Genomic DNA, 12,790 nt, shown 5'->3' with positions numbered 1-12,790 from the left:
CCCTTCTCATCTCTGTACCTCCTTTCACCCTCCCCCAAGAAGAAATGGATTACTTATAAAAATCTTGTGGCCAATTTTAACAAATATTTATTTGGGCTTTTCTTCCAGAGCTCTCTGCAGCTCTCCTCAGTTCTCCTTGTGTCCCTAATGCAATATTTAACATTTGTATCTGTCCAAGTAAGAGAAAACAGAAGTCTTTGTGTACAGGTTTGTATCCTGAGGACTTTCAAGATGTCAGTGGCGCCATAGATGCCTCTCTTTTGACCGATGGCATTTTGAACATTCAAGGCTGAAACTTTCCAGGTACTTCGAAGATAGAGCTTGCCTCCCAGCACTTCCCCCGACCCTGCCAGTAAGGGCGTAGCTTGACTTTGGCCACCATCCCACTCGACTCCCCACTCACACTGGGGCATTGAGAAGATTGATATCCTTGGTAGTCCCAAAAGGTTTTCTCACAGCTCTGCCAAGGCAAGTCAATTACTTGTATCACTTTTATGGTTTAAATTCTAAATTTCTTAGGAGAGTCTGCCTTATGTTACGGGTTTGTGAAACGGCAAACTTTCCAACTTAATCCAGTGTCTCTTGAGATAAGGGTTTGTGCATCAGTCCATGCGCAGGCTGACCATATGTCCTGATCTGCCCAGGACAGTCACCGTTTATGTTTGGTGTCCTGGTATAATTATCAATAGTACCCCTTTTCGTGCTTACAAACATCCTGGCTGGGGCCATAAATGCCAAGGTCAACTACCCATGGCACACGGTGAGCCTTCTCTGAGCCACCGTCTGTGAGCCTGGCCCAGACAGGCCCTCGAGGCCTTAGGAGTGCAGTGAGATTTAGAAATTTAGAAAAAGAAAAGGTGATGGCTAGAAAACTGCCCTCAACAGAACGCTGAGTCTCACAGTCGTAAAACATGCTCAAGATACAGTAAGTGTTACGGCCGAAACAGAGTTCCGCAAATACCCACATGTACCCCCACATCTCCCAGTCTTCCCTGCAGATGGGCTGGGCCATGGGACTTGCAGGGGCCGATGTCGTGGTGAGTGGAAGTGAAGGGGCACCTCTGGGCCAGGGCAGCGAAGACTGCTGTCCCTACTATACCTCAGTGACCCTGGGTAGTGATGGTGGTGTAACCTGGACTGTGGAGATGCTCCCTGCAGGGAAGCTTAGCCAGTCTGCTGCAGCCAGGCTTGTGTGAGAGAAAAGTGAACACCTGTCGGCTGAGTGCCTGAGCTTTCCAGTTGTTACCGCAGCATGGCAGCAACCGGATCTTAAGCTAGAATGTTCTTGTGTCTGCAGAGGAGGAGAATTGTGTTTTAGCAAAGAGCAGCCTATGTAGGAGTGCACACTTCCTTCTCTTCTGGACCGGCGAGCTCTTTCTTCAGTGTACTGGCTTTCCCAGAAACAGTGTTTGATCTCTAAGTAGTGCCCTGGGAGGTTGAGACCTGGAGGAAGCCCTTAGCCTTCCCACCATGCACATTTCCCTCCTACAGGGCTTTGGGAGTCAAGTATTAAGCACCCTGTACCCCACTCTGTGATCTACTTGAGACACAAGGACACACAAGACCTGGAGCCAAATAAGACATCGTGTCTCACTGCTGCGGGGCTCTGCAGAGAGCCCCAAATACTTCAAACGACGGCGGGAGAAACTCCCGTGCAGAGTTGCTGCAGAGTTAGGTTTGGGGGTACTACTGCTGAGTCCCTGCTTTGGCTTAAACGAAGTCAAAGTTTTTAAACCGGTGAGTCTGTTTCCCAAATGCTAATGGGTGGATGGGCAGCATCAGAATCATCCCAACACGAAAAACCAATACATATGCATATGCCTATCTTCCCTGGATACTTTGATTCTCCCCGACCCGGGGTGGATTCCTGCTTGAAAAAAAACAGCCATCCCGTTGAACACTACAACAAAAACTTATGGTGTACTATATGCCGGCTAACTGAACATAATAAAAATAAAAAAAAAAAGAAAAGAAAAAACAGCCATCCCCACCCCAAGTGATTGTGACAAATAGCAAGTGATTGCTGACAAAGGGAATGTGGTGTTTATTTCACATTATTTCAATGAATTCAAGGGGTTGCTAGTGTTCTCTTTGTGGGATCTGCCAATGTACCTGAAAGACACAGAGAAAGTGTTTATGTGCCAGCCAGGAGGTACTGATGGTCTGTGACTGGTGTGACTCAGGCTCTCACCAGAATGCAGAGTGAGATGTAAACTTTCTTACCTTGTGAGACTTGCTCATCTGTCTCCCACTAAGGGCTTGATTTTCCGCCCGAAGAGCAGTGTTTTCAAACTGTGGGTTGGAACCTATTTGTGGGTTATAAGAACCGTTGAGCAGGGTGCAACCAGTATTAAAAAAATTAAGTAGTCCAAGGGTCCGGGGGCCGGGAAGAGTGCATGACATATGTTAGGGATAAGTGTGGTTCTGGAAAACTTGTTTTGGTGGGTGTGTTGTGCTTTCAGTTGCCATGTATTTCTTACTATGTGTCATGGCACAAAGTGTCTGTAAGTCTCTGCTGGACAGCATAAATCAACCATGACTCTATAATTTACTTGGGGCAGCCCCTGTCTCCTCTTTCAGAAGAGTGATAGAAGAAGTCACCGGGGAGGGCAGACTGTCATACACAAGTACTTCCGGGAGGCTACTTGGGAAGTAATAGAAAACCAATTTGTACATGATCACATAGCCTAGGGAGATAAATCAGTGTCAGGAAGTTTTACCCAACACCTGTCACCTGGGGACCACTGGGTTTATCTGGAACCCAATCTGGCCAAATTTCAGTTTCCCTAATCACCCCCATTGACTACTACTATTGTGGGAAAGACCAAATTCGTGTTGGGGGAAGACTCTATCCAATAAAGGAGGAGCCCCAAAGTGTTGGCCCAGCCATGGCCTTTCCCGCTAGAGAGGGCATGTGCGAGAGCAGACGAGGTAAACCTGATGTCAAGTGGCCTTTCTTCTTCCGGCCTCTTGGCAGGAGCCCTGAGGTGTTATCTTTCACAGTACACTGGTCTTAGTGACCTAGAAGAGAAGAGGCAGAGGAGCCAACAGGATGAGGAGACCAGCTCACAGGGCATCTCGTGTGCAGCCCTCATGGTGGCAGGTGCCTTCTGCCGGCTTGGGAGGGGCTTGGGGGGGCGGCGGTGGGGGAGCACAAGTGTGGGGGGCTGTCCCTAGGGCTGCTAATTTTGGAGCAAGCCTGCTACCCTCTTCTCAGGGGGAAGAGCGAGGGAGGAGAATAGGAGAAAAGCAGGCCTTAAAGAACATCACTGAAGGATCTGGGGTGAAAGACTCCAGGGGACCCAAAGCCCCCCTACCACTCACCACCACTCCCCATTTCCAAGTGTGCTGTTTACAGCAAAACCCCCGAATAGTTGAGAGAGGTCCTGGCCACTGCTGCCACTTCTGTGCTTAAAGCTCTCACAATATTCAGGAATGAAAAACACTGCCAAGAATGCAGAGATGGAATTTTAAAATGCAACCGAGGCCTGTTTCAAGTTGCACGGTGTACATCTTTAATCCCGTTGCTGATCTCTGTGGCTGCCCCTAGGACTTCCTTAGGCCCCATCAGAAGCGGGAACAGAAAGGGCCGGCCGACCAGCCCCTTCCTCCACCACCCACCCCGCCAGGATCATTTTGCTTGAGAGCAAGCTTTGGCTGCCTTTGCTGCTTGGAAGGGGACAAAACTCACTGCCTCTACAGCTGGGCTTTCTTAGGATCGTGGTCCTCAAAATTTTGAGTGCATAAGCCTCACCCAGGGAGCTTGTACAAAGCATTAGTCTTAACTCCGCCTGTAGCACTTCAAATTTAGTAGGCTTGAGGTGGAACCCCAGAGTCTGCATTTTGAGATGCGTTCTCCGTCCCCCCACCCCGCTCCCCATGCTGGGATGCCAGTTAGAGGCCGACCACACTTGGAGAGGCTGATGGGGAGGCTGGCCAGGGAGGGGAGGTTTGCACCCACCAGCCCGGGGGCTGACCACCCAGAGTGAGGTGGAACTCCCGCCCTCCTGTGCTCTTTATTAGGGCAGGGCTGGGCCCTGAGGTTGCCTGGTTTTCATAAAGAGGCCTCAGACATCTGCTCCCCACCAAGTCCTCAGGCAGACAAAGAAGGGGTAACAGCTAATCGAAACTTAACACACTTTGTAGGTGCCTTTTCTGCACTGAAAAAAAGAACAACAAAACGTCAAAAGACCAAAAAATTTAAAAAGTAACATGGGTGGAAAATCCAAGGTCATTAGAGCCGCCCAGGGCTTCATTGTGGGCAAAGAGCTTGAAGGTAAATCTAGCTCTGGTTCCCCAGCCACAGATTCCTGACCCTGCCCCAATCGTCTAGCCCAGTGCCCCCCCCCCCCCCCCCCCCCCGGGCCCCGGCAATCCCACCTGGAGCTATTCTGGCATTTTCTTCACTGCAGTTTTCTCACGGTAGTCCACACATGGTATAAGGTTGAACAAAGACATTTATTTGTAAAACCAATTCCCAATGGAGGAGAGGCTGAATCCATGGAAAGTAAACTGGTGATCATTCAGAGGGCCACATGCATACATCAGTGAAACCAAGGGCAAAACCAGACAGCCCGCTGCTGCAGACACCTGGGAGCTACCAATCCCGCCAACAGAAAAGCAAAATGTCCTTTCCGCTCCAGAACACGGATGTACCAAGATGTCCTGTGAGAAGGCAATTTGGTCTGACATCCACGATGAAGTGATCAGAGAACAATTGAGGGAACCTTTTTTTCTATTCTGTGTGGCTTGTTTGCTTCCCACAGATACCCGGCTAAAAGCTTAAGTGGTCCTCCGCCCTCCAGAAGGAGGGGCAGCGTCAAAGCCCCGGGCCTCCTCACATGCCCATCCTTATGCTCTGAATGATCTGAAAGACAGCTGAAAGAGGAAAAGAAGACAGCTCAGGTACCAGGCAGCACACAGCTGGAAACCCCAGCCCACAGCCAGCCCCGCTCCTGCTCCTGCCCCCCCCCCCCCCCCCGCCCCTGGTCGTGGGAGCATACAGCTGATGAGATAGTTCCTAACAAGGAGTTAAGTTAACAAAAGGTCAGTGAACTTCTTTAAAAAAAAGGCAGCCTGGCTCTGTCTGCCGATAGATGATGGATGCCTCGGGGATTTATGGATGACTCCTGCTAATTCCATCAGGAGTGAAGACTAGAATTCCCTCAGGCGCTCGGAGAGCTTTGCCCCCACCCCTTCCGCAGAAGTGTTCAGTGGCTGCTGGGGAGAGGGGGACAGGGCTTTCTATACGGGCACTGCACTCATTTCACAGGTCAGTGAGGCTGCCTTTTCCAAATGGCAGTGACCTGGAAAACCAGCAGCCCCTGAGCTGGGAATGCGGGCCAGGTGCTTGGAGCAGATGCGCCAAGCGCCGTGCCCCTGACTGCGGGGAGCCCTGGGTGCCAGATCCCCCGTGTGCCTGCACAGGTTCTGCAAGGCAGCGAGCTCCCATCCCCAGCCACACTGATTTTATCCCGCTGGGGCGGGGCGGGGGGGAAGCATCTAAACCCACAGAGAATTCCGGGAGCCCTGGCTTGTTTTGCTAAGAGCTGGTTCAACAGCTCCCCGGCCTGATGCTAGCTATCGCGGTCAAACGCGTCCCAGGAAAATCAGGCCCCAGCTTCTACTTTACACCCTCTCCAGAGGGCAATGTCAGTCAGTCTTGATGAGGACGACGGGAATGAGGGACATGGCAGCTACCATGCGTGGCAGGATTTTGTTTCTGAGGCGAGGCTGGGTGTATCCTTGCCCTGAATCATGTCTAAACACAGAATAAACAGGAATGCAGCAGAGAGGCCACAGGAAAACAGGCTCTCCAGAACCCTCAGGAAACAAGTCGTTGGCATTTCATCATCTAACGTTAGCGAGCACGCACTGTGCGCCAGGTACTGTGCTTCGGGTGTACAAAGACCAGTAACACGCAGGGCCTTGGGCAATCTTTCTTGGACAGCTAGATTTGAAGGAGAGATAAAGCATGAATGCATTTTTTTTCTAAAAAAAAAATAAATATATAAAACCCCAAACCCTGCACACATCATCACTACTCTCCTAAATTGAATGTACTCCAAACATGACATCGTATTAATTTTTCATAAATGTTCAGCGTGACCCTAGTGAAAAAGTCATTGATTAGACTCTGCTGTAATATGACCATGGAGTCTATGCGAGGTGTTCCATCGGGCGGTGTGCTGGGCTTTCATTTCTGCTTCTGTTTTGTTTCATTACGATGATCTCCGCTCGCCTCTCTGGGGTTACTACACCAACCTGCGGTGGGCCCTCTTCCATTATGATGTTGCCGCAGACCCGGCGGAACACAGAGGCTGTTAGAATTACATGGAAAATTAAAGCGAGCCCGTTTGTGCGAAGATCAGAGGGGCTCTTCTCCAGATACAGCGAAGGAGTAAATTCAACAACTTGTGATATTTAATTCTGGTCATGCTCAGAGGTCTCCTTGGCTGCTTCTGGGTTTGGCGATGGGTCTTGGCGGGAGAAGTTGCTACATGGGTGAGAAAGTACTTTACAGAAATGGATAAGCTCATGGAAATGGCGGGCAGGTCTGGCCTCCCCTCCCAAGGCCGACAGGGAATAAAAATTAAATAAACATTCCGTCTTCCAGCTCAAGAGGAGTGCTGGGAGGCAGCTGTATATTCAATAACGTTGGGGAAAAGCTATTTACATCCACCATGCCTCATGTTCTTGGGATCGGGGAAACATCTCTAATCTTGACAAACAAGTATGCAGAGGAATGTTAGGGTCAGATGGAAACAGGTCTTCACTGAATAGCCGTGTGACCGGACGAATAATTTAACCTTTTCGAGACTGTTTCCTCTTGGGTAAAACGAGGACCACGGTGCTTGCGGTGCTGTTACAGGGATTAAATGATCCGACACAGACGTAGGCTCTGCGCACGTTGAGGACTCGGTGCATGGGAGCTCTTGCTGATATTACCATTCCTACAGTAATGACTGCTTCTTCTCCACGCAGGAGCAGGAAGACCGGAGCTCAAGTACCCCGTGCCACCTGCCGCTCTCTAGAGGTGTGCACTTTGGGAAATTCCCAAATAGTTCTGAGCCCTGATTTCTCTCTTTGTACACCCATAGATAATATGAATCTCAAAGGATTGCAAGGGATAAATATCAGGACATAAGCAAAAAATCTGCCCATCATAAAATGCTCAAAAATGTTATTTCTCCCTTAATTTTATCCTTAGACAAGAAATGTAGGTCAACAAATAGGAAACAGTCTGTGCCTTAAGTCCATCATGCCCCATTCGGTTCATTCATGACTTCAAAAGGGCTAGGTAATGATAAAACCACTCAATTCTGTTTAAGGACCTGCTGCAAATTTCCCTAAAGAATCTCAGACAAAATTTTCTTGTTCCAGAGTTGCAACACTTGTATTAAAACAACTTACCAGTTACTGAATCTGCTTTAAGAACTAACTAAAGATCACTCCTGACCCTATGGAATCCGTGAATTAACATGTGAGAATCTGATGGTCCTTCTCATGGTTACAGGTGACTCTTTAAACCTGGACCCGCTTGGAGAAATGACTTTGGATAAAGTTTATTTTAAGCTCGCCATTTGCCTCCACTTTTAAGATAATGGAGAGATGGTTGTGTTTATTATTCCTTTTTCAGTTGTATTAATGTCTTTAAGAAACCTTCAACATTCTACACCAATTACAGTAATTGTACTTCTGTGTGGCCACCAGTAATGACCTGCAGAGTAACCCCAGCCTTCCAACTGCTGACTTTGCGAGGCAGAGAACAGGAAGGGAGCCAACAGTGGGTTCAAAGTGGGAAAGGAAGTGGGGAGTCTGGACCCTGACAAGTTAATAACTTAACAGTGGGTGAACAAAGCTGAGAAAACAGCTGAGCACGCTGTAGCAAAGGGGCTGTGGGTAAGCCAGACAGCAGGGAGGAGAGATGCCAAGAGGAGGAGGGATGGCAGGCATTCCAGGTCAGGGCATCTGGCCTTGGGCAGGTCACTAAGGTTCAGAAAAATCCAGGCTAGAGCAGGAGCTACAGAATCCCGGAGCCTTTGCCCTCTGCAACCTGTTTAGCTTCCTGATCTTCGGTAGCCTCCGATGGTCACATCTCTCTTTTTATTTAACCACCCCTTGCAATGAAATCCTTAGGCTTTCGCATGCAAGAACCATTCACATCCAAACAAACCAGAATGATCCTCCTGAGTCCACATTTGCCAACAACAGGTGCCCTCTCTTCCACTCAACCACCTTTTCTAGAAAGCTGTCTATACTCACTCCCTTTCCTTACTTTCAATCCCCACCTCAATCCATTTCAGTCTAGCTTCTGCTCTTTTCAGTCTACTGAAATAGCTCTTGCTAAAGCCACAAAGCTCCCTCCACGTCACTCAATCCAATGGGCATTTTCTAGCTGCCTCTATGTCTTACTTCCCTACTCGCCATTGTTGAGCACTCCTTCCTTGAGCCCTCTCCTCCCTTGGCCTCGTGACACTATATTTTCTTGGCTTCTAGTTTTCTTCCTTCTCTTTGGCTCTTCACACTACATGGGTTTTGCAGGGGTCATTCTAACTCCACCTGACCAGTAAACAAGAATAATGATGTTCCTCTGGCTTTCTTCTGTTCATTACATTCTTTCTCCCTGGGCGACCTCACCCTGGCCCACAATTTTAGGTGGCACTTAGCTTTTGATGACTCACCTATGTGTACTGCCAGCCCTGACATCTCCTCAGAGCTCCAGACCCACACCTTCCACTATCTAATTGGAATCTACACATAGGTGGCTCAAAGACACTTCAACCACAACAGGACCTTCTCATGATCTCTTCCCACTGCCAAACTTGGCATCATTATCCGCCATCTTGCATGTAAACCCCAAAAGCCAGAGTCCTCCTTGACACCTCCAACTGACCACCAAAGACCTGTGGACTTATACCTAAGTATCTTGTGATTATGCACGTTTCTCTCCATGTCTCTGGAAGCCACCCTAGTACAAGTTACTGCCATCTTTCCCCAGACCCTTGCAATGCCCTCCAACTGGTCTACTCTTGCTCCTCTTCAATCCTTGCTCATCCTGTAGCTAGAATTATTCTTTAAATGAAAACAAATAAGATTGTGTCATCCCTGTGTTTAAAGCACATCAAAAGCTTCCTATTGCCCAATCCTTGATGGGGCCTCCATGACCTGCATATCCTGGCCCTATCAACCTGTCCGGACGCATCTTGTATTGCTCTTCTTTCTTGGGGTAATCCCTCGTGTTTTCAAAAGCTCTCTGCTCTTACTATAGGGCTTTTGCACATGCCATTCTTTCTGTCTGAAAGATTTCTCCTACCCTGCCCTATTGCCTGGTTTTCCCTTCTAATCCAAAAGTTATTTCTGCAGGGAAGCCTTCTTTGGCCATCTGAAGCAAGAATTCTCACACGTGCATGTGTAAAATAGTCTCCCAAGGATGTGTGAAAATAGAGGCTGGACCCCACCTCCAGAGTTTCTAATCCAGTGGGTCCAGAGTGGGAAATGAGATCGAGTATTTCTAACCAGGTCACAGGTGATGCTGAGGGCTGCTGGTCCAGGGACCACACCTGGAGAACCACTTACCCAGAGGATACCAGCCTTTTGCGTTATATGCTTCCACAGCCTTACATGCCTCTCCTTCAAACACTGTCATGTCTGAAATGTCACATGTTTCAGCATGACTACTTGATGAACTTATCTTGCTTCCCCACTAGGCTGTAAGCTCCAGGAAAGCAGGGACCTTGGATGATTTTTTTTTTTTAAGATTTATTTATTTATTTGAGAGAGAGAGAGAGAGAGAGAGAGAGAATGCAGGGGGCGGGGGGAGTAGTTACAGAGGGGAGAGAATATCTAAGCAGACTCCCACTGAGTGTGGAGCCCGACGTGGGGCTCGATCCCAGGACCCTGAGATCATGACCTGAGCCAAAACCACGAGTTGAACGCTTAACTGACTGAGCCACCCAGGTGCCCTGGGACGTTGGATGATTTTGCTCCTGACTGTACCTCTGGGCCTAGCCCAGCTCCGGGCACATAATAGTTCCTCAGTAAATATTTATTGGAGGAACACAAGGTGAATACTTGCAAACAGCATGGAGGAAACACACATATTTAAAACCTCAAACAATTATTTTGTGACTCGAGAGTCAACATCAAATGACTACTTTTACATTCTGATGTTGCAAGAGCTCAGTCTTTGGAGGGGAGGGGGAGTCATGAAAGACCACAAACTCCTTAAGTCCTGGGACTCTGTCACCCCAACCCTCTCTTCCCCGGGGGACTGACCCATCCCAGCTAATCGGGGGTGCCAGAAGGACACAGGGATGACAGGAAGAGATCCCCCAGGAAACTGTCAGACAGCTAGACAAGAGGAGGCTGCCAGAGAGCTGCCTGCCAGGCAGCAGGAAGCTGCAGAAGGCCACTTTTACTGAAAATAAGGTTGATGATAAGTGAGATCAAGAGAGTTACTGAGAGGAGGAGACAGGCCAGAGGAATATCGTTCAGGAGGATAAGACAACTCCAGAAATGACATAATTTTGATCATTTTTCATTTAAAAAAATGAAAAAAAAAAAGCGGGTAAGAAAAAAAGGACAGGGTCTGTGAGAGACAAGTGGAAATAAGACATTGCAAAGGTGAGTCATTAAGCTCTCAGGGGGAGTCAGCACAAAGAAAGTCAAAGGCAATACTATTCCCAGTGGCATTTCCCGGTTTCTTCTCCAGAGACGGAGAAGAGGGAAGAGAGAGCGGTGCCTAGGACCCGTGAGGGCGGAAAGGCCTGTGGAAAGAAGGGACAGTATTAGCTGAGAATGGGGTGCCCTCTATGCCCAGCAAAATGGCGGACAGCAGCAATGCTCTTCCGAGCAGCAGACCATACACAAACCCAAATGCTCCGTGGGGCACAGGGCAGAGGGCGGCCCAGAACGAGGGAGGTCGCAGGTCACCTCATGGAGCCCATGGCGGATGAGACATCTTTTCCAGAGTGTCCACCTCAGGTCCGGAGGCAGGAGTTCCCGAGCAGAGGACTGTCCTCAGTCCTTCCTCGGTGGTGAAACGGAAGGGCTCCTGCAGGCCTGCTCAGTCTCTCAAACCTCCTGCGGGCCAGCCAGCCTCGGAGCGGAGGGGGGTGACAACCACTGTGGGTGTCACAATTTTGAGATCATCTGGAGGTCTCCAGGAAAGGCCAGTGTTTATTGGTCGACCCGCAGACATGGTGAATTCCAATCTGTCCTGGAGTAAGGTCCAGAAAAGGGTAAGGCGATCGGGTGCCCGGTGGCCCAGTCAGCCAGCAGCCCGTGGCTGGGCCAAGGTTTTATCCATCCGGGAGCAGACCCCGGGATGGCTGTGCGTCTGGAACCTCTGGCAGGGAAAGTAGGAGATGTTTTAACAGGAGTTGTTTCCAATATGCAGTCATACGCTGAAAGGTTGGTGGAAAACCAACCAACCTAGGAAAACCTACGTGAAGGCCTAGGGTTGGTGGAAAACTTCCGCTTGGCAGTACTTTGGGAGGAAGTGGTGAGAGAGAAGGAAGGCAGGGTAATAGGAAGTGGATGGGTTTAGAGTTCAGGTTTGGTAACAACTTTCTCACTCTTTAGTTGTGGGATGTTGGCTGATTTCCTTCATAAGCCTTAGTTCCATGGTCTGGAAAAATGAGCACCATAGTTTTTTTTTTTGTGGGGATTATGTGACGAGAAGGAAAAGGTACATGTGGGGCCTCGTGTTGTAATAAGTACTCAGGAAATGGTAGCGAAAACAGTTGTATGAATAGGTCCTCCTCACCCCCATCCGCTAGGTTATAAAGGATTCCTTCTAGAAATAGAGAAGAGGCTCAAGCTGCCCCAGCAGATTTGACACCACCGACCTCTGGCTGACAAACCTGTCCCCTACCTGTGCAGTGGGAGCTGGTTCTGCCACAGCTCCCTCAGGACCTCAGAGCTATCTATCCCCATACGAGATTTCTTACCATAACCCAAGAAAGTCACTAGAAAGATCCAAATGTTCTCTTTCTTTCTCTGGTCAGCATTCAGAATCTTGGTCAGAACCTTGCATGGGAGGCTGAGAGGTGGGGAGACCGTGTGACTGAGGGTCATCAACATAATGACGGTAACAACAAGCTCCTAAGGTCCTAGGAGTTAGAGACCGTTCCCACATCTTTTAAGAATGGGAGAACCAAGGCTTAGAATGGGAGGAAGTTGGACAAGGCCACATGGCTAGTAGGTGGCAGAGCCAGGTTTCAAACCCAGGGAGCCCGGCCCTGGAGCCGGCACGCGGTGACTTGGCCTTTCCCTCCTCCATACCGTTCTTAACAAAAGCCGCCGGTCCTAGGGAGGGTAGGGGTGTTGGCCCTTCCAGAAACGGAGAGGCCTTATGTAAAGGGAGACAGGTGGACCACCTGAAACATGAGGCTGGGGGAATGGGAGGGGTTCAGGCCCCTCAGGTTCAAGCACTTCTTCATATCTGTTCTGAGTAGGCGGTCCTGAAAACCGGCCCTGTCTGTGGCATGCTCTTACCTCCCCCTCTCCTGCGCCCCTGGCAGGCAGAGTCCCTGGAGGATTCAGGAGAGTGTAGTCTGTTAAGTGACAAAGGGAATGTCTCTGCAAAGAAATAGTGCGGCTACTCACAATTCATGCGCCCGATAAACCTAGCAGGCCCTTTGCTGAGCGGCGTTAGCTCTGTCATGACAGAGGCCAGCTCTGGGCCAGAGACAGTTTCCTGTTTGATGGGCAAAGAGGGTCCAGATGTCTAGTCCCTTCCTGGGATGAAAAACTCAAAATATCCAGCAACACAGGAGGTACCCCC

General features: G+C 49.4%; 1 protein-coding gene and 1 long non-coding RNA gene across 4 annotated transcripts in view; both read right to left on the bottom strand.

Moving 5' to 3' along the window:
• Positions 1–2,021: 2,021 nt before the first annotated feature.
• On the bottom strand, positions 2,022–2,971 carry LOC141373062 (uncharacterized). Its single transcript, XR_012378693.1, has 3 exons — positions 2,938–2,971; positions 2,224–2,306; positions 2,022–2,112 (listed from the first exon to the last, which is right to left on the bottom strand). It is a non-coding gene; the product is annotated as an uncharacterized lncRNA (long non-coding RNA).
• Positions 2,972–4,439: 1,468 nt separating this feature from the next.
• Positions 4,440–12,790, bottom strand: part of SERP2 (stress associated endoplasmic reticulum protein family member 2) — a 20,742-nt gene continuing 12,391 nt past the window's right edge. For all 3 annotated transcript variants that reach the window (XM_073894513.1, XM_073894514.1, XM_073894512.1), the window contains exons 4-5: positions 5,876–5,950; positions 4,440–4,878 (exon numbers count right to left, since the gene is read on the bottom strand). In XM_073894513.1, coding sequence (XP_073750614.1) covers positions 4,838–4,878; positions 5,876–5,950 — 116 coding nt within the window. In that variant the 3' untranslated portion in view covers positions 4,440–4,837. The remainder of the gene's footprint in view (positions 4,879–5,875; positions 5,951–12,790) is intronic.

Source organism: Callorhinus ursinus, unplaced genomic scaffold (genome assembly GCF_003265705.2).
Source record: "Callorhinus ursinus isolate GAN/ISIS: 27379988/994484 unplaced genomic scaffold, GSC_fseal_2.0 scaffold7, whole genome shotgun sequence".
Taxonomy (NCBI): Eukaryota; Metazoa; Chordata; class Mammalia; order Carnivora; family Otariidae; genus Callorhinus; species Callorhinus ursinus.
Note: the sequence above shows the minus strand (reverse complement) of the source record. Positions and strands in the feature narration are given on the sequence as shown.